The sequence below is a fragment of the Phyllostomus hastatus genome, unplaced genomic scaffold (assembly GCF_019186645.2).
Source record: "Phyllostomus hastatus isolate PE091 unplaced genomic scaffold, TTU_PhHast_1.1 phas_contig_209, whole genome shotgun sequence".
NCBI lineage: Eukaryota > Metazoa > Chordata > Mammalia > Chiroptera > Phyllostomidae > Phyllostomus > Phyllostomus hastatus.
Genome location: NW_025333735.1, coordinates 22,840,051 through 22,861,582, shown reverse-complemented (window position 1 = coordinate 22,861,582; position 21,532 = coordinate 22,840,051). Strand labels below are relative to the sequence as shown.

The 21,532-nt window shown below is 38.2% G+C and overlaps 1 protein-coding gene and 1 pseudogene across 6 annotated transcripts in view; both read left to right on the top strand.

The window, feature by feature from the left end:
• Window positions 1-21,532, top strand: part of PATJ (PATJ crumbs cell polarity complex component) — a 327,386-nt gene that overhangs the window by 59,339 nt on the left and 246,515 nt on the right. For all 6 annotated transcript variants that reach the window (XM_045835301.1, XM_045835303.1, XM_045835300.1 and 3 more), the window contains 3 exons: window positions 10,418-10,552; window positions 15,336-15,497; window positions 18,774-18,905. In XM_045835301.1, the coding sequence (XP_045691257.1) occupies window positions 10,418-10,552; window positions 15,336-15,497; window positions 18,774-18,905 (429 nt within the window). The remainder of the gene's footprint in view (window positions 1-10,417; window positions 10,553-15,335; window positions 15,498-18,773; window positions 18,906-21,532) is intronic.
• LOC123816374 lies at window positions 2,675-3,120 on the top strand (annotated as a pseudogene).

The following is a 21,532-nucleotide window of genomic DNA, read 5'->3' as shown; positions in this document are numbered from 1 at the left end:
ATGCTTTTTTCCCTCTAAAATTGTGCTTTAATTTATACTAAACTTTTTGATACTGGATATTTTCTATTTAAGCATCTCCCAGTTTACTGAATTTCCTGTGCCTGATGCCCATCTATTGAGTCCTTAATTTTAGTTACAGTTTTCTATTCTAAAATTTGTTGTATTCCTTTTTAGATTATAATTCTTTTGGTGGAATTCTCCATTCAATTTTTAAAATATCTGTATATGCCATATTTTTCTCTATTTCTTGAACATATTAATCATAGTTTATAAGGACTTCAAGTAATTAATTTTATTATCTGGATCAAGTTTAAATGAGTTTCTACTGTTTGATGTTCTCTTATTATGGTTATTTGGTTGTATCTCTCTCATCATGCTCTAATTGGTTTGAATGCCTGACATTGGGTTTGCCAACTACAAGTCTTTCAGCAATGTTATCTCTGTCCAATAAGGAGATTGTGTGTGTGTCTGTGTGTGTGAATGAGAGAGAGGGTTGGAGAGGGAGAGAGAGAGTGAATGGGGATGGGTCATCATCCCTGAGACATGACAGGAGTACAGTTTTGGTAAGGTTCAGACTATGTTTGGTTTGCCTTTGCTCCTAAGACATAGTCTTCCAAGTGTTCCACAGGAGTCTGAGGCTGTTTACCAGTCTCTCTCCCAGCTGGGAACTTAACTCCATTTGGCACCTCTGAAATCTGTGCTTTGCTCTTCAGTGGTTTCCTGGTTAGCTTTTTAGCCTCCCTTCCCATAGAGCATTAGAAATCAAGAGATGTCCTTGGTGAAGAACATGGCTGAGCTCAGGCTCCATCTGTCATGCAGTATAGCTTTAGTTGTCTGTCCTCCCATGTACAACCCTTTGTCCTCATTATCTATAATAAGTAAAAAAAGGATCATAACCATACTTTGTGTACATCTTAAAGAATGTCATTATCTTTCTCCAGGCAGAAGATGTCCCTCTCACCTTTCTTCCCTAGATCCTTGCCAATCATGAGTCTTGTCTTTCCAGATCAACTTTATGCAACATTTCAGTATATATATAATATATATAACTCAGCAGCTCTAGTATAGAGGTGTGGAAGGGCTTTGAGTTGAACAGACTTTCAGTACCACCTATAGAAACTCATCAGTACATTCAGCTGTTCCTTCACTCTTCATTCATTCATTCATTCATTCACTCATACATTTATCAAATATTTTTAAATATCTGTTCTATGGTCCTCTATTGGGTACTGGATTTCAGAAAAGAACACAGCAGAAAAAAAATCCCTACCCTACTGAACTTACATTTTAGTGGGGATGATATAAAAGAAGTATGTTGTATAGTGTGGGTGATACTTGCCATGCAGAATATTAAGGAAGGGAAGATGGAGAAGGAGTTCAGGAGAATGTGAGTTTGCAATTCAAGATAGGTTAATGAGGGAAGGCCTCATTAAGACGGTGGCATTTGGGGAAACACTTTAGGAGGTAAAATAGCAGCCTAATTTTTTTCTACCATGTATGAACGATTACACTCTGTCATAGATGATTAAATATAAATATATTTCATATATGACTTAATGTAGCTCAGTGCCAACACATAAGAATCATTCAATAAATGGTAGCTTTGTTTCCTAATTGTATGCTTCATGTACTTTTAGTCTGTGACCTTTTAAAGGCTCCTTTAATTTTTTTTAATTTATTGATTTTACAGAGAGAGAGGAGGGGAGAGAGAGAGAAACATTGATTTGTTGTCCCACTTATTTATGCATTCACTGACTGAGTCTTGTATGTGCCCTGACTGGAGATCAAACCCGCAGCCTTGGACTGTGGGACAATGCCCTAACCAACTGAGCTACCCAGCCAGGGCCAAGTCTCCTTTTCTATAAAAACTTATTTTATTTATTTTTTATTGTATTTTTTCTATTACTATTTATTTCCTCTAAAGGCTCCTCTTTAAAAGCAATTTTTGTAGTTATTATGGAACATTTAGTTATTAATTATTAATTGATATTTTGTTGCAAAATGTTTTTTTAAAAAAATTTTTGGCTTGGAAGAAAAAGTCACTCATAATTTCACTACTTTTTTCATAGTCACTTGTTACCTGTATATATTTACATATTTATAGTTGATATACCCAACCTTTTGTGTAATATATGTAAGAGAGAAGGGAAGTACACTTTTTCCTCATAACATTATCATACATATTTACTTTATTACATTAATTATAAATGCCCACAGATTATTTATTTTGATGAATTATTTTTTAAAATCCCCTTAATGTTAGAAGTTTAGTTAATTCATTTGCTTCTCATTTATCCTTACAATGTGTATTCTCATCCACACCCATTTCACAGATGAGAATACTGAAGTTTGCCTCAAATTATACAGCTAGGTAATAGCACAGGCAGGTTGAGGCTTAGAGCACATTCATTCATTCATTCATTCATTCCTGAAAGTTACTGAGATCCTACTGTGTGCCACACTGCTGTCAAATGGGGGAAGCAAAATGGATAAGCTGTTTCCATAGAGCTTAGATCCGGGATTTGGGTAGGGGCATAATAGTAAAAAATAACTTGGTAAGATAGTTGTAGGTTGTAAGAAGTGATGCAAAGGAACAAATTGGATGGTGAGAGCATACCCAGGGGTGGGGCACTTTGAGAGAGAGCCAGGAGGAGTCTTTCCAGCTCAGGTTCAAATGCCATCTAGACTGAGGGAGACCTGATAACTCTGGGGCCATGTGAGCCACGGCCACGGCTGCATCAGCAAGCACAGGAAGCACCTGGGAAGGTAAGGTAATGCTGGTGGCTTGCATCATCACAGGATCAACTTTAACAAATATCACCCAGGTTACTTTGGGAAAGTTGGTGTGAGTCATGACCACTTAAAGAGGAACTGGAGCTTTTGCCCAGCTGTCAACCTTGATAAACTGTGGACCTTGGTCAGTGAGCAGACACGGGTAAATGCTGCCAAAAACAAGACTGGAGCCGCTCCCATCATTGATATGGAGCGATTGGGCTTCTACAAAGTTCTAGGGAAAGGAATCTCCCAAAGCAGCCTGTCATTGCAAAGGCCACATACTTTAGCAGAAGAGCTGGGGAGATGATTAAAGGTGTTGGTAGGGCCAGTGTCCTGGTAGCTTGAAGCCACACTGAGGGAAGTTTATTAAATTCACACAAGTGCCCCCCCCCCAAAAAAAGGATAAGAACTGGTGAGCTAGGAAACAGGTGATCAGCAGGAGAGGGCTAGCATGTGGGAGGAATGGAAATTGTCTCAGAGTGCCTGGGTCAAACTCAGTGAAGAGTAGAGTATTGTTACCTGAGGCAGGTGAGGAACACCAGGTGCTACAGGGCCTCGAGCCCATGGCGAGCCTGAGCTTTATTCTCAATGCCAGGTAACACCTGTGGAAGGATTTAAGCATGTATCCTTTAAGCCTGATCTAGAAAGGCTCTTCCTCACTCTCTCTCTAACGTGCCCCTCCCTCTGCATCTGAGGTCAAAGCTGTAGGTTTTTCCTCTGTCTCATCAGGTTTCTGATTAGTGAAGTCATGTTTCATGGCTATCATTCGTGTAAGGGTGTAGCTGTCTTTAGATGCTCATTTCAGTTACCACCCCATAGCCATTACTCTAGAAGAGATTGTGATTCAAGAAGCATCTTTACATATTGTGGGCCAGTGGAGTTGTGGAGGAAAAAGGGAAGTGAAAGCAGTTTACAGTGGCTTGAGCATTAGTTGTATTGCTTCTAGGAAGCTGTTAATTGTTACACAAGAATAGTTTCCCCACATCTGGGGAGACTTGCCCTTTTAAGACTGTTTTCTTGGCAGGTGTTTACTATTAAGGTAATCACAGCCTTGTAAGGGAGAAGCATTACAAGGTTCATCCCAGTGACCTTTCTGCTGGCCATCAGTTGTGGTAGGGAATGAACATTAGTAATATCCCTGTCATGGGGAATGAAAATACCAAGTCCTGTTCCCAGGGTTTGACAAGACAGACTGACAGATTTCACTTTATTTCCCTCCTAAATCATAATTCTCTCTGGTTCAGAGAATGTGATTTAGGAAGGGCATTAAAATGTGAGTTTCCTTCTCACTCTGCTTGAGTGAATACAGTTTTTAAGGTAGTGGGATGGTTGGGCCCTCCAGGAGTTGCAGTGGGTGTTACTACTTGGTTACCAGGGTCAGTTCTTTGCTTTAAATACATTATCTCTCTTATTTCTCACAATTATCCTATTGGTCAGGAGCTATTTCCTCCTTTCCATTTTTAATAGGTGGAAACTGAGTAACGGGCAGATAAAGTGACTTCTAAGATCCTATGTAGCTAGTGTCAAAATCAGGAAACAAATCAAGGGTTATCTGGCTTCTAAGTCTGTGCCATTCTTTATCCTTTTGAATAGATAATATATGGACAAGACATAAAATTAAAAAGTTACTGAAGTGTGTACTGCAAAAAATAAGTTTCCTTCCCATCCCAGTCCCCTTGTATTCCTCTGCAGAGGCAACCAACCTCTATCACCAATTCTCAAGCATGTAATTATATACTGTGCTGGTCTCAAACAATTATAGTAACAGTGGTCATCAACTGGGGTAAATGGCCTATCAGAAACATCAGAGTAGCCCTGACCAGTGTGGCTCAGTTGGTTGGACATTATAAGTGAAGCGTCACCAGTTCGATTCCCAGTCAGGACACATGCCTGGGTTCAGTCCTGGGGTGGGGCACATGCCAGAGGTAACTGATCAGTATTTCTCTCCCCCTCTTTCTCATTCCCTTTCCATGTCTCTGAAAAATCGGAGAAGTTTGTTCAAAATACAATGCCCCATTATAACAGGGTGCAGCCAAGAGGGGGGCCCCAAATAGGGATTTGGAATGGGGTCCAGAACTCAAGGTGTCCAGGAAACATTATTAAGACATATAAGATGTCCTCCCTCCTCCCCCTCCCCTACAGGTGTGAGCTGGGGGATGGGACACATGGAGCAGGAACATGGAGAGCTGTTTTGCATAGCAACAGCTTCCTGTAGCTAATCTCTGGCATGGTCATTTAACATATCTATAACCTTTAAGTGGTTGCATAGATATGTTAAATAGCTGTGGCCATGCTTTGAGCCAGGGGGATGGAAGCGACTTCCATCCAAGACATAACTGGGAGGCAACTCCCCCTGGTTACAGCACCTGTGTGAGAACTTGGAGATGACTGGCTCCATGCCATGGGGTCATGCCTGCCCAGACCCACTATGGCAGCCCAGTAAAGCTGAAAGGATATGAGAGTGCTAGCAAATGTAGCCAACTGTAGGGGGAGTCGGAAATGGGGCTGTAGAGGAAGATTGGTGCAGCAATTTAAACCCAGACACGGCAGCCATTTAAGGGGAGTACCACACAGCTTTGGCCAGAGTGGGGATTCTTGTAGCCCTGTGAGGGAGAATCACCATGCAGCTTTAGCAGAGAACCACCACTCGGCTTTGGCAGAGCAGTGATCCCCACCCCCTGCAGCTTTGCCAGGGAGAACCGTGCAGTTTTGGCAGAGTGCATGCAGACCCCCACAGCTTTGCAGAGGAGAACCACGTGGCTTGACCCAGGCCGATGACACAGCTGATGGTGTTGGGAGCCTGAATCTACTTCTTTTCCTGAGATACAGTACCCCAAATTAGGGCAGAGGGAGAAGAAAGGATTGTGTGTGTGTGTTTGTGCGTATCCTAAAGGACTTTGATATTTTAATGAAGACATGAGGTCACTACTTTAAGTCTGTATAGCTTTAAATAAACATTTCCTTTCCTTTTCACGAATCTCTGGCATTGAGAGACTGAGAGACAACTTTCCTCTAGTGCCAGACAAGCAAACCTAGTGCAGGGTCCTTTCGGTAATAGTATGTTGTATGCCCCTTTGGCCATGTTCTGTAACACTATTTGTTCTCCTAACCAATATTCTGATTCTGTAGGTTTGGGGTAAGGTCCGCAAAGCAAACTGTGATCCCTTCCTTGCCTCACTACATTGAGAATTGTTGCTCAGGTAATGCTAAAATACCTAAAGCGTATTCAAGGAAAGAGAGCTTACTTCTTCAAGATAGATGAAGGAAGTTTATTGGAAGGATGGTATTTCAACTATACTCTGAAAAATGGGTTTGCAAAAATAAGAACAGAGACTGTTTCAGGTGGATGAAATATCATGAGCAAAGGAAGAGAAAGAGTCCTAAGTATAAAGTGTTAGATAAGATGTCAAAAGCTCAGGTATCACGTGGGCCAGACAGGTAACTAACATAAATGATATCTCAAATGGTAAGTAACAACTGACACTTGACCTTGGTGTTAGGAAACTGAAGAGAACCTTCAAAGTATTTCTGTACAACAAAGCACATAGTGTGTATTTTTTGAATATCCAGAATTAAACTTTCAGATGGGTAAGAAGTATTAATGTGTAAATCAAGCCACGATGAATTGTCTTGCATCGCCTGGGTGAACATACCTAACTCTGGAGGTCATCATGCTGTGTTTCTCCCTTAGTTTAGAAGTTGTAGCCTATTCTTGGAAAGCTTGATTCTTATTTGTGGTAAATTTAGTACCTCTTTCCACTAATCTTTAAACATTAATATTCTGTGTGTGTGTGTGTGTGTGTGTGTGTGTATTAGAACTAGTTATGGGGTTCTTTCTGTTCCGTTTTGAATTCAACATTTTTGGAAGTATTCTCCACCATCCCACTGACATACATATTCCTTTCCAGAAGTGTTTCTTCCCCCTGAACAACATCATTTATATTCCTACTTGAGCATTTTGATATCTTGTTTTAGGGGCCTAAAAGGAGAGCTTTTAGTGAAATGAATGAGCTGTGGTTTGTTTCATGACAGATCTCTCCAACTCATGGGTTAAAGGCCTCCTTTGATCTTTATCATTTTAGCACTGACGGTAAATCACTCCATGGCCACACTTTCCTTGGGTACATTTCCTTGCATCCTTTCCTCTTCATATCAGGATCATGACAATCCTGCTGCTCATTAGCTTTGTCAATTACAATAGGACCCCTTGCAAAGTGCATTGAATAAGCATCAAAAAGCATTACAGGCCATGTGTGTGAAGATGTTAATCATCTGTCTATTGCAGCCGCTCCTGTCATTTTAGCACTTTCTGTTCTCTAGAATCTCAGAATACCAAAGGGGTGGACAACTGAAAGAGACAGGTGAAATGGTTGATTTGTTTGGTTGCTAAATGAAGCTGAGACAGGTAATTAAACAGTCCTGCTCCTGCAGAGAGGCCCACAGCACTGTAATGCAAAGTCTCAGAAACTCAGCTGCACTCAGATTTAGATTCAGAACTAATATTAGGTAGGCCTCTTTCAGATTGACAGACTTTGTAAACATCATTTCTGGTTTATTTGCTCAGCATGATTAAAGATGGGGCATGTGTGTTTGCTTGTGGTTTAAGTTTCTAGGGAGCACGTGGTGTTTATAGCTATGAGCTGGAATAGCCCAGAAGGGTAGAGCCTTGTGTCTGGTGGGCAAGGGACTCCATGGGTGAGCCTCTGCTGCTCCTCAGTGCTTCAGCTTATTCTTGATGCCTGCTATTCCTCGGATTTGAGGAGAGGGCTGAGGTTCAACCATGTGAATAGAGCAGGATTGATAAAGGGCTGGAATGGGAGATTGGAATCAGTTCCCTCCTTAATCCTTTTTTTTTATGGGGGGCACATTGTTTTATACGTAGCAAAGATCTCTGTGTACAGCAATGTCTTTGTTTTAATTTGGACACATTTCTATGCGGAAATTGCTACCACATTCTATTATTTATTCAGTTACTCAGACCAAAAACTTAGAGATTAATCTTTTTCACTTACCCCCACAAGGAGTCCCCCAGCAGGCTCTTTGTAGGGCTGATTCATTCTAATCCTTCAGGTCTCAGCTTAAACGTGTGCCCATCTCTGTGAAACCTGCTCTTGGCCAACTTTCCAAAATGGCCTGCACCAGTTATGCCTGATGTCTTGACCCATATTAGCTCCTTCGTAGCGCTTATCACAATAAATAATTATTTGTTTATTTTTCACTTGTTTGCTGGTGAATTGTTTACTTTTTTGTTTGCACGTATCTGCTTTCTCTCTTGCTTATATATTGTGTCTTCATACTAGATGTTAGTTCCATGAGGGTAGAGACAGTTTCTTTCGTTCACTCTATAATTGTAGCTCACAGCTCAAATCCTTGCACATAGTTTATATCCTGTAAATATATGCTAGGAAGCAACCTAAATTGCAGATGAGTACTATGCTGGTCCAATCTAACTCTCAAAAAGGTTTTTTTTAAAAAGCAGTTCCAATTTGTAGCATATGTGTGGTGTAACAGTCCTACATTTTGGTAGGCTTCAAGCTACCGAAATGACATACTGAAGGCTAAGTTGGAAAGGATTCCAAGTAGCACTTCATTGTTGCAGGTTTCTCTGTGGGGGCAGGACGGTTTCTTTACCCAATCCAGCTGCACTCAGCAACTGAACAAATCAGTCCTTGCATCTCTTTCAGTTGTTCACCCCTTCGGTAGTCTCTAAGTTCTCAGAGAGTATTTTTATCATACATGTAGAACAGAAGTCACTTCAAGAACACAGATAAAATATGTTAAAAATAATTAGGAAGTGATGGATTTTGAATACTTATTATATTTATTTTTAGTATTTATTTAATTGTAACCTTATATAATCTAATTTTTAATACTGGCTATATTTAACAACTGGTTTGCAAAATTTATGAAAATTGAACAACCTGCTCTTAGTGGTAGGCTGCAGTACCCTACTGCAGATGGCTTACAGGCAGACCCCCTGACCACTCTCTGCCAGAGTATTTGGCTCATAAACAAAGGGAGTTGGCTGAGATGGGTGAATAAGTTGTTATCACAGAGGCATTGCTATGAGAGTTTTTATTCACCTTTCACTGTTGAAGAAAATGACAGTAATGTCTTCATCTAGCTCGGTATACAGATTTGGTACAGTGACTAGAGGAGAGAGTAAAGTGGCAGCAGTGGGAAATAAAGAAATCAGAGAGGGAATAAGAGTAAAAACAATCTAGACTTTTCATTTGGAGAGCTAGAACATCTTATTGCCAGAGGTGGTTGTAGACTTGAGGTGCTTGGTGGTCAAAAGCACTTACTTTTCAGGAAGTTAGCCCAGGGCGAAAAGTCATTTATGCCTATTTAAAGTCATTGAGGTCTTAGTCACCTGGACTGCTTGCCACTTCACATTTGCCTGTGTGTCTGCAGTGGGAGGGAGATTAGCCCCAGATTGTGTCTGAGGCAAGGCCTGTGGAACTCTGTGGATTCAGAGCAGGTGACTAAGGGAGGTGACAAGCCCAGGGGTCACAGAGAATAGGGAATAAAAGGGAAAGAGCCATGTTGTGGATGCACTGCGTCCTCCTGTAGGGTTTTCTCCTTATCAAATATACAGTTGGGGTAGGCCTGGTGTTCTTAGATAAATGGACTATTGATACAGGAAATATCAATCATAATTAGTATCATTTACCATATTTGAGTTTATATAGTCACGATTGTTAGCTCAGTCTTTGAAAGTCAAAGGAATGGAGTTTGGTGAATGCCTTTGAACTTTGCAGCAAACACCACCAGGACACTCATCTCTTTCCTGTGACATTGGCTAGTTTCTTAGCTCTTGATTCATTTCTTAGCTCATGTAATTCCTTTTAAGCCAAGAGCACCAACCTTAGACTGGAATAATGATTACCTCTTACTACATACCCATACCTCCCCACAAATCAGAAGTCGTTTTTGTTTAAGTTTATGAGATGGACATCTTGAATGAGGTGCCATCTCTCATGGATTAGTTCAAATAACATTTTTTTAAAAAATAAAAAAAGTTGTTTCTATTACAGTCAAATAACATTGAATGAGCCCATGTTGTGCCTGGTACTGCCTCAGGGACTGAGGTTACAGAGAGGAGATGTGACTCTGCACTCAGGCAGGGGGAACAATCAGGAAAACAGAAATTTTAAACACAGTTCTGTAGTGAGCTGTGATGGCAGTGTGCACAGGATCGGACTGGACCCCCGCAGGAGGTGGGTTCACTCAGATATCAGGAAGTACTTTCTGGAATGACACTTGTGGTATTGAAGTGTGCATGGAAGTTAATTAGATAATAAAGAGGAGTGAGGGTGTTCTGGGAGGTGGGAAGCACTGTGGAAAAGTGAAACAGAATCAGTACTGGGAAGTTTGGAGTGCCTAGGGCTTAGATCTGACGGTAGGACTTTGTATGTCTGCTTCTTTATTCTCAGGGAATCTAAAATGAAAAGAGGAGTCAGAATAAGAAGTCAAGCAACTTCATATTTTACTTGAGGCTACTTTTCCCACATTGTCCTCTTTTTGGATTTTGATGATCTGGTTCAAGGGGTAGGGCTTTTCTATCAAGTACTTGTTGGAGAGTTAACAGCAAGACAGGTCATTGTGGTGTTTAATGTTTTTGCTCTGCATTTTGTTGCAGCTCCTGCCCATTCACACTCTGAGGCTTGGCATGGAAGTGGATTCCTTTGATGGGCACCATTACATCTCTTCAATTGCTCCAGGTGGTCCTGTTGATACCCTGAGCCTCTTTCAGCCAGAGGATGAGCTTCTTGAGGTAAAATTTATAAAGAAGTAGGCAGGGATTTTTAAGCTCCAGGAGAATATGTTCCCACCAGAAATCCCCTGAGTTATATTATGGCCAATTCCAGTGAAATGTGACCTACTTAGAATGAAAACTATAGTTACTTGGTGACTATAGTTAATATGGTATGTGTGTACTTCAAGGTAGCTGTGAGATGATGGAATTGTTAACTCACCTTACTGTAGTAATCACACATACATACACACACATCAGATGATCACATTATATACCTTAAACTTACACAACGTTATATGTCAGTTATATCTTGGTGAAGCTGGAAAAGATAAATAAAAGAGTAAAATATAAGCAGTTTATGTGATGATAAAGGAAGTAGATACTATGCTTTAACTTCATTTTCCCCATCTTCTGAAATGTCTGAGTGATTATTTAAATAAATGACTAAGAAATAAGTTAATGCCCTATTTTAGTTTGATAGCATAATTAGTATTTTTTTAGCAAAATTCTTTTTTTAAAGATGTTATTTACCCTGGTTGGCGTAGCTCAATGGATTGAGAGCGGGCTGCAAACCAAAGCATTGCAGGTTCGATTCCCAGTTAGGGCACATGCCTGGGTTGCAGGCCACGGCCCCCAGCAACCGCACATGGATGTTTCTCTCTCTCTCTCTCTCTCTCTCTCTTTCTCCCTCCCTTCCCTCTCTAAAAATAAATAAATAACATCTTTAAAAAAAAAAAGATGTTATTTATTTTTAGAGAAATGGGAAGTGAGGGAGAAAGAGAGGGAGAGAAATGTTAATATATGGTTGACTATCACGTGGCCCCCACTGAGGACCTGGCCCACAACCCAGGCATGTGCCCTGACTAGGAACTGAATTGGCAAGCCTTTGCTTCATAGCCCGCACTCAACTACTGAGCTACACCAGCCAGGGTGCAAAATTCTTTTTAAGAATCTAATTCATGACCCTTAGAAACATGAAGTAGCATGTATTTGTAGGTTTTATTGATTATTTCTAATCAACATTAGAGCTGGATGACCCTGGACTTATGTGTTCTTAACCGATTTTCAGACTGTCTCCTTGGGGCTCCGTCGCTCCAACATGGCAGCCTTTAGTGGGCTCACTCAGGCTCCCGAGGTGCTATTCAATCAGATCAATTCTAGAGCACTTCTCCTTTGATTTGACTTTCTCAGGAGATTTTGTTAAATTGGAAAGTTCTATAACAGACACAATAAACAAACCAATCAATACTGAAGCCACTAATTTTACGTATAAGAAAATAAGGCATTGATTTCCTCCAACTTTTTATACTGGTAGGATGATAACTTTAGTTCATGTTTTCTAACTCCTTTTTTACTGTTATTAAATACATCTCACTCCTTGTAAGCTCCTAAAGAAAGATGTGGGGAATGGTCAAACTTAGAGAAGACTGCATAGAAGAGATTTATTTTTCCCAAGAGTTAAGGAACCACAAGAAGCCCTAGTTTGGGTTTAACAGAATCAGCCTAGTAGCCTTAGCCAAGATTAGAATCCCACAAGACTTGATTATAGAAATTTCTTTCTAAAATTTATGTTTTCTCAAAGTGGAATGACAAAGCTCCCAAATAGGTTTTTTGTTGAGTGAAACTGCACTTTTTTTTTTGGCAGTGTCTGGCCACCTAGAAGAGCATGTTGGATTTTAAGGTTAGAGGGAAAAGGGCTATGACTAATTGTCAAATTCTGCCATAGGTTTGGGAGGGCAGCGCATTGGAGTCTTGTAAAATGTAGTAAGGTAGTTATTTTAGAGCTGTTCATGGAATGATATTGGGATGCTTATTGGCAGATTAATGCTCTAGGTTTTACTATATCACTTATGGTTTTTTATTTGCTCTGAATCATGTCTTTCTGATTTGCTGGGTACATGGCATAGCTTTGTGATTATCACACATGGCAGTCTGTAGATTAGAGACCATTTGGAAACCATCTGTATAATATGTAGTTGTTAGATATGGAGAAATGAGATATATTAGTTTGGAAGATGTGGAAATACGAGCCAAAATCAATTTAGTTCACTTTTTTTGTGGTGAAATATACATAACATGTAATTTACACTTTAAGCATTTTTAGTGTATAATTTGGTGTATAATTCACTACTAGTATGTGGTAGGAGATAAAGAAATGTTAGCTGGATCTGAGTAGACCAAGTATAAATGATCCCAGCCATCAACTGAGTCCTCTGTGCCTTAGCCAAGACTAGAATTCCATAGGCCTTCAACCTTGTAATAGAACATGGTATGATAAGGTAGCATGAAAACATGAATTTGTAAGTGCAGATTTTTTGGTGAAAGAACTTGGGATACAGAAAGAAGCACAGATTTGCAAGTCAGAAGAGCTGCTTTTAGTTCTGAATTTGCCACAGTGTAACCATGTCACTTAATTTTTTGAGAATCAGTTTCTTCATCAATAAATGCCTACTTCGCTATGTGTTCATGAGGATCTAATGGAGTGTCATCCACATAAACTCTAAAGCATTATCTCACTGTGAGATGTTGGCATTATTATCACTGTGGAAAGCCATAAGCAGTCTTTATGTGATAGGCGGAGTGAGGATTGAATGTGGTAATGTAGTGGCACAATACTTGTATGGTATTGTGTATTCTGCAAATGAGTACACGTGTGTGTACATTTTCTAGTCACAGTCTGAACAGTTGAGACTTGACAGCACTTCTGAGGATCTCAAGTTGAAAGACCTAGAGAAATAACTGTGAACTCTAAAATACAAGTTGGCTGCTTTTGAGTAACCAAATGTAGAAATAATAATTTTTAAAAATCTCTGTAAAGTTAGCCAAATAAACTCCTGAACTTAAAGTGTGTGTGTGTGTGTGTGTGTGTGTGTGTGTGTGTGTGTGTGTAATGTACTCCTTAGAGTTTAAAACCAGAAACACAAATATGCTTTGGGGTTAGAATATTGTGCCAAGTCTCAGCCCAGAGCAGCTATTTACAGCAGCCGTAAATCCCCTTAGATAGGAGTTGGTAATGGGAAATGTGACCAATCCCTTTAGAGACAGAGTGCAGTGAGGAGGACTACCAGGCACTGCCATAATAATTGGAGACAATTCAAATAAATAAATAAATAATGAGCCAAATAAATATTTAAATGTACTCCGAGATAAAAACCTGAAAAGTGATTTTCTAATTTGTTGAAGTAGTGTGAAACACCAACTAATACTGTGTATGGGTAGAATTCATGCTTTCATTGTATGTGCTTGCTTTATTTTTCAGGGTAAGTTACTACCCATTTGGTTGGTTTTAGAACTTTCTGTGCTATGGTGCCAGTTGGTACCATGGACATGTTGTGAGGAGTGAAGGGTACCTCCCTGCCCATTTTTGGATGTAGATCTGTGTGTAATTCTTTCAAGGAATACCTTCATTGCTGCTGAGCTTGCTATCTACTGGACCCTTTCATCAGTCAAAGTCTTGGGAGATACTTGCTTTTCCACTAGGGCTACTCCCTGCAGCACATATGGGTCTCTTTACAATGTGGTGATTTCTTTGTAAATAATTAAGAGGCAGGGAGATTGTCTGGCCTGATGGCTAAGTACTTGGTATGTTACAGGCCTGAGAGTGGTTCCCAGGGACAGTTGATTCAGGGCTCAGATCACTGCTGATGGGCTGCTTCCAACAACCCACTGTGCTCTTATTCTCTGAACAATGACAGATTCTGTGGAAAGTTCCTCCCAGGAAAGGCAGCCCTGCCAGGCCTCTGGACATTAGTGCTGCACCTGTCAGAAGTAAACACCAGACCCTAGTTTTAATGTCTTTAAAACTAGTAATGTTGCTGAGCCCTCCTAGGAAGGTAGAGTGAGATATGAAAAGATTATTTGTTGCTTGGTTTGTGTTCATGCCGTAGCCTTTTGAGAGTAGCCAGACAAATTAGCTTTTTGGGACTTTTAGTCAGAACTGGCAGAGGTCCTTGAGCTAAAGTCATATATATGGAAAATTAGAATAGACATCTTTATAAGTCATCTTTGGTGCAAAATGTTGTTATTATACACTAAAAAGAATGTGAAATTTAGATAATTTGGGTGATAAACATTACTCATTAAGGAATAGGTGGTTATCTTTTTGTTCTGTTAAACATATGGGACATAAAAAATAATTTGAAAACTGACACACTTTCTACAATTGATAACTGTGTCAGCATAGCATGTGAGAATAGAACTGATAAAAAGTTCTATGCAGTTTTCAAAAGAAGTGATTTCTCTTGGTCTGGTATTAAGAGCTTATGGGATGTAAAAGAAAATTGTGAACTGAGGCTAAATTTTAACAGCCTAGTAGCCTAGATTTTGTTACCTACATGTTGCAAGTTCAACAGCTATTAACAGCCTTAAAATTAGTGTTAATATCTATAGTGATGTCCTTACAAAATGAAAAAATGAGAGGAAATGGTCTTAAGGTTGTAAACGATATTTAATGTGTTTAAGGAGAGATAGAAGTGTGTAGCATTGGAGTGTAGAAAGGGGAAACCACGGAGGTATGAAAAGTTAGGCAGATCACATACCCAGCCAAATATTCTGCACACATTACTTTATTCACCCAAGTTTGATGAAAGTTTAGCCTCAGTTTTTATAAATTTTAAGGATTTCTAATGTTTTTAGTTATTATTAAAATAATGTGAAATTTAGATCCTTTGTATACAGAGAAAGTAAAGCAGTACCCTATTTTCATTTTGATAGGTTGATGTAAACCAGAGTTTTTTTTTGTTGTTGTTGTTTTGTTTTCATTTGGAGCCTCCTTCATTCTGACTTACCTTTGTCTTCGTAGGTCAATGGTGTGCAGCTCTATGGGAAATCGCGTCGAGAAGCGGTCTCCTTTCTTAAAGAAGTGCCACCCCCCTTTACGTTGGTTTGCTGTCGACGGTTGTTTGATGATGAAGCCTCTGTAGATGAACCAAGGACCACTGAAGCCTCTCTTCCTGAGATGGAGGTACTAGAGTAATGCACTGCGGTTCCCATAGGCATGCCCGTTCATCAAGGATACCCCAGAGGGTGTATTACAATATGAAGACAGGGGAAAATATTACCCCTTTCTTCTATTTGACTACATTAGCTTTCAGTGGCAACAATGCATAACTTTCAAATTGTTACTTTTCACTTAATGTCATAAACATTTTTCCCCCTTGAAATATTGGTGACATTAATGTGCATGCACTTTGATTTTAGAGAACTTTTTTTTAGTGTTTGCTTGGGCTTATTACTTTTGGCTCCCAGTTTAACTCAGTTCATCTTAATGAGTTTAAGACATTGATGAGTGTTGAATATCTAATGGACTTCCCCTTTTCCAGAACCTTAAAAATATCAAGATCTATGACCAATTTCGAAGTAATTCTAAAAATTGCTGTGAAATCCTCTAGAAGGTCAGAGAATAAAGTAATACTTTCTATGCTCTTGGAACTCTTTCTTAAAAGAGTGTTGTAATTATGAAAACTATTTTAGGCACATGCTTTGTCATCTTATGCCATTTGTAACCTTATCTGTTATGCTGCTTCTACCTTTCCAGACTCTTTAGATTATAATTCTATTAACAAAAGTTTAGATCATGGGACTTTTCCTTTTACCTCCTATGGTCTGAATTTGAAAATACAGGGACTGTAATCCTGCTCTACCACACAGTGATTGTGAATCTTTGAGCAAATAACTTGGCTTTTTGTTTATATTCTTCCTCTGAAAAGTGGGGATACTTAGAGTACTTACCCAGCTCATCCGTTTGTGTGGGGAAGAGATGAAGCAATGTATGCAAAGTTTCCCGGCACAACGCCTTGCATGTGAAACATGCTCAGTAAAAGTTGGCTCCTCCAGTTCACCCGTGTTTGTTTTCTGATCCCTAAAGGACGTGCACTGTCCTTTAGGAGTTCGGATGTCACAGATACTGTGACTTTAATTATGAGTCACAGATACTTAGGATTAAGTTTGTTTTTACCAGAAAACTGTCAGCTCCTGTGGGCAGAGGTCATATCTTAAAATTACTTTGTATTTCATAGTGTTTTTATTCTGTACTGGGCATATAAGAAATGCTTGGTAAATTATTGATGGAGAATCTCTTTTTAAATGTTTATCTTTAGTAAAACATACTTCAGTGAAGGGACTCAAATGCCACACTTTTGTGATTCTTACTATCTTTACTAAAACTCAATGTGGGTGATGGCTTACCTCTAAAGGTTGATAAAAATGCTTGTAATCTAATCTTACAGGGTGTGTAAATCACCAGCCCAGCTTGCTGACTCTATCCTCCCATCTGTCAGACTTTACCACAATGGGTAAACGACAGCTCTGAATTATGCTGAATGTCAGCCTTGCTGCCCATTAGTTGATTGCTTTCCATTCTGTAAATAGAGGAGTTATGCAGAATTGATTGTATCAAAGTGATATATTTCAGGTTGGAAAATATTATCTTGTGTACCTTAGATGCCTTGACATTTCTATAAACCTGGGTTTTATAATTGTATGTGTGTGTGTTTTTTTTTTTTAAATGCTGGCTGTCTTTTCCATCTGTCTCTATTTTCATTTATCCCAGTGCCATCTTAGGTTTTTAAACTCTGTCTGGTTAGGCAGCTCAGCCAAAATTCTAATGCTTATTAATCAGTGAGGGTATTAAATACCCTAGTAAAACATCAATCATATTGTATTAGCCATTGGAACTTTACTTTTTATTGGAAGGTATAGTGTTTTCTTTTTAAGTATATCATTTCCTCACATCAGGCTGATATATACAGAGGTTATTGATCCAGAACATTTCCACTAATTTCAAGTTTTGTAATTCAAGAACCAAGAAATTGTTCCCATGTTTAGATTCAATCCACCATGAATTGTGTATTGACTTTCCATGTCCTGCAGGGACAGTTTGAGGTTTGGACCAACCCTAATTAAAACATGTTTTTGTATTAGCTATGGTGCCTTACTTACTCTTCCATGTTAGAGGGGGTTTTCCCCCCAACTTTGATTCCATTAAGTGGATTTTCTTATACAGGTCACTCAAAATTATACTTGTAGAAATAATACACTTTTATTTATCAGGATAAATAAAACCTACAGTTTTAAGTTTACTTTTAAAAATCATTACTTTGTCTGTAGCTTTATTTTAAAAGAGTTGCATGGAAAACCTATTTAAGGATGGGTGATTTGTATTTGATCAATACTAATATACCTTGATCAAATATTTGTTGAGTGGTTGTGGTGAGCCAGGCATTGCTGTGGGTTGAGTGGATAACCATGGTAAACTCTATGGTAGCCTGCTCAGAGTTCTCATCCTAGCCTGTGAGTCAGGCATTTTGTTAGTTGCTAGGGCTACAAAAAAGAGAATATAATTCTTGAGCTTCAGATGGAAATTCAAAGTATTTTAGGGAAGTTAAATCATATAAAAAACAACAATACAGTGCTATTAATAGTGTAAAGGCAGAAAAAGGCTGGAGCAGCTATTCTTGTTCTGCATAGTTAACTCATTGACCCTCTATCTTTTAGCTTCCAAGAATTCCATGTGGCAGTGACTCTTTTTCCTGAGAGGAAGGGAAGCCTGGAAAAGCAGAATTTGGGGTGTGAGGTCAGGGGAAATAACTCAGGACCAGTGTACTGGATAGTTGTGCTGATGTACTTCCTCCAAGATGAGATTTCCATTAATTCATGTCAGTGAATTTTATTTGTTTTTAGACTTACATGATTCCCAAAGACTTGGATTTTTTTTCAGCCTTATTTTTCTAGTAAAGTTTTTCTTGGAAACTTCTAGGAGACAACAGAAGTCGTTTCTCTGTGTCCTGTCCTGGCCTCTCTCTGTGTTGGCATTCTCTCTCTCTCTACTATAATTACGAATTCAGGTATTGCTACTTAAATGTCTTATAAGCTTTGACTTTGTATCATGTTTTCATTTTTTCTTAAATTGCATATTTTTCCTTTTATGCTTCTAATGGGATGACAGAACTCATTGAAGTATAAGAGGTCAGTGTTAATACTTTGAATGAAATGGATACTTTACATTAAAAAAAAAACCCTAATGTGAACAATCTGTATTTTTAAGTGCTTGAATTTTCATGAAAATCTTATACTAGAGTGTATATGCTCCAGTGCATGTCCCTTTAAAAAGATTAGATAGAAAAACTACGCATGCCAAAGAGAGCCCCCAGTTTGAGAAGAAGCTATGCGATTATTGATATGTTCTTTTCAGAATTCAAAGAACACTGTTGTGAAGCATTTATTTTCTTTGGTATTTCAGGCTGATCACAATGTAGATGTCAACATTGAAGAAGATGATGATGGGGAGTTAGCACTATGGTCTCCTGAAGTCAAGACTGTTGAACTAGTAAAAGATCATAAAGGCTTGGGATTCAGCATTTTGGACTACCAGGTATAAGAACCTCCGTGGAGTTTTTTGGAGTGATTAGCTGTATTAACGTTATGTGAAGTTATAACTGTTTAAGGTGCCCATTGACTTAGGCAGAACTGAATGATTTGATGTATAATGCTATTGTCCAAAGATGGAGTGTCATAGTTTCCATTGTTAACTTGGCAATTGACAGCTTCCTTAGTCAATAAAGTGATGGATGATATAATAAAGGAAACAATAGTTTTATACCTATGGATGCTTTTAGAGACTGGAACTTGATGACTTTTTTTATATAGAGGCCCTACCCCCCAGGTTTATTGAGATATATTTTATATACTGTAATACCCATTTACAACATACAATTTGGTTGCTGTTAGTGTATTCAGAGTTGTGCAGCCATCACCACAGTCTAATTTTAGAACATTTTCATCACCCCCAAAAGAAACCCTGTACATATTAGTAGTCATTCCCAATTATCCTCCTATTCCTACCCTTTACATGAAGGATTTTATAGTTTTGCTTACCTAAATGTGCAATTTTTACTTGGTGAAATTATACATTTATGTTTAATAATGGGACACATAATATTTATGTATATATATGTATCCCAGATATGACTAGGATAAAGGTACTGATGCATTTGGCAGACAAGTGAAAGGTCACAATAAGACATCTGTATGTCTTACCAGTTTACCGGTTTATAGTACTTTTAGAGTTTCTGATGATTATGGGAATTAAAACTGTTGGCAAGAAATATCTTCACTTTTAAGATCCATATATTAATACATTTGTGCTGCCTAAACACATTGTGGTTTAATAAAGCAAAATGTATTCTATCAAAGCACATAAAATGCCAAATGATATAAAAATCAATTCTTTTATTTTTAATATAATAAGGCAATCGGGAATAGATTAAAAGAAAAATACTTTAGGCATTATGTAAGACATTAAATTCCATATTTTGGCAGTGTGATTTAAGATTACTGAAATAGATTATATCTGTTTCATTCTTGCTGGCATATTTCTGTGCCAGATAACCTTCTTAGTTATTAGAACTTCTCTTTGGAATATTATTGAATTATGAGTTGTTGATTCTAAATAATATACATTTTGGGAAATATTTATAAGAAAATATTAATACTGTAAGATTCTGAAAGTTTATACATGGGTTAATATTAGAGCATATAAAGCAAATGGCCAGTATATGTCATTATTTTACTCTCCAGTGTAGTTCTATTACCTAGCACATGGTAGGTAATTAACAAATACTTGAAGAATGACTGCAGAAAGTTTAGGTTAGCCAAAATTAACTGGGACTAAGTGAACACATTCAGTGGGCTTTCTTGTTAAGCATTTTGATAATTGAGATTTAGTTTAGAAAATATCTTTCAGATGTGGTCTTGGAGATTCAGCCACATTTCCATTATCATTAGAATACACACACACACACACACACACACACATTGGAAAATATACATAATATATAATATGTAGGGATATATATATTAGTGGAAAAAATATATATTATATCTTAGATAATAAATATATCATTGTGATTGCCTTTATCCAATGAAAAGACATTACTGCGAGTTTTATGTTTTGGATATTGCACATTTAAAGCAGATAAGTGCTTTAGACACTAAAAAAAAGTTCAGTAAAAGATGGGAAAAATACTTGATAGTTCTTAACAGGTTAATCTCCAGTTAACGGAAACATTTCTTTGAGCTTTGAGCTTCACACTTTAAAAAATACATGTAGTCGGTTCTAAATATGCAATGTTTTTTTCTTCACTGCATTCCTATAGGAATGTATTATAACATACCTTTTGTTTTTTAAATTTTTATTAGATGCTAGGATTTTCCCCTTCTCATCTTCCTCACAATCATCATTACACATGCAGTACCAACATTTATTTCTGCACAAATTATATATAGTAATTTTTCTTCAAAAGAAAAGTTAGATATTCTTTTGCCTTTGTGCTTCTCAAAAAACTAATAGAAAAATATTTTATAAGTGCTGCTTTGATTTATGTTAAAGGGCTCAGCTTATTTACTTCTGTATCTAAACTTTTGAAAAAATCTTAAACTGAATGTTTTTCTTAAGTCTTGAGTACATTTGCATTTGTACACAGCATGTTTTGACCATTTGTCAAATGGAATATAGAACTGTTTTCCACCATGACATTAATTTTTAATTATATTTTATTATGTTATTACAATTGTCCTGATTTTTCCCCCTTTGCCCCCCTCCACCCAGCACTGCCACTCCCTCAGGCACTCGCCCCACCATTGTTCGTGTCCATGGGTCATGGGTATAAGTTCTTTGGCTACTCCCTTTCCTATACTGTATTTTACATCCCCATGGCTAGTCTGTAACTACCTACTTGTACTTCTTAATCCCCTTACCTCTTTACCCATTCTCTTCCTCCCCCTCCCTATCTGGAAATCTTCTAGTAACTATCTTCTTTTCTCTTGCCTTTAAGAGTCTCTCCTTATCTTGAACCTTTGGCCTTTTAATGATATGTCTTGGAGTGGGCCTCTTTGCATCCATCATAATTCGGACTCTCTGTGCTTCCTGGACTTGCATGTTTATTTCCTTCACCAGATAAAGGAAGTTTTTTCTCACTATTTTTTCAGATTTCCAATTTC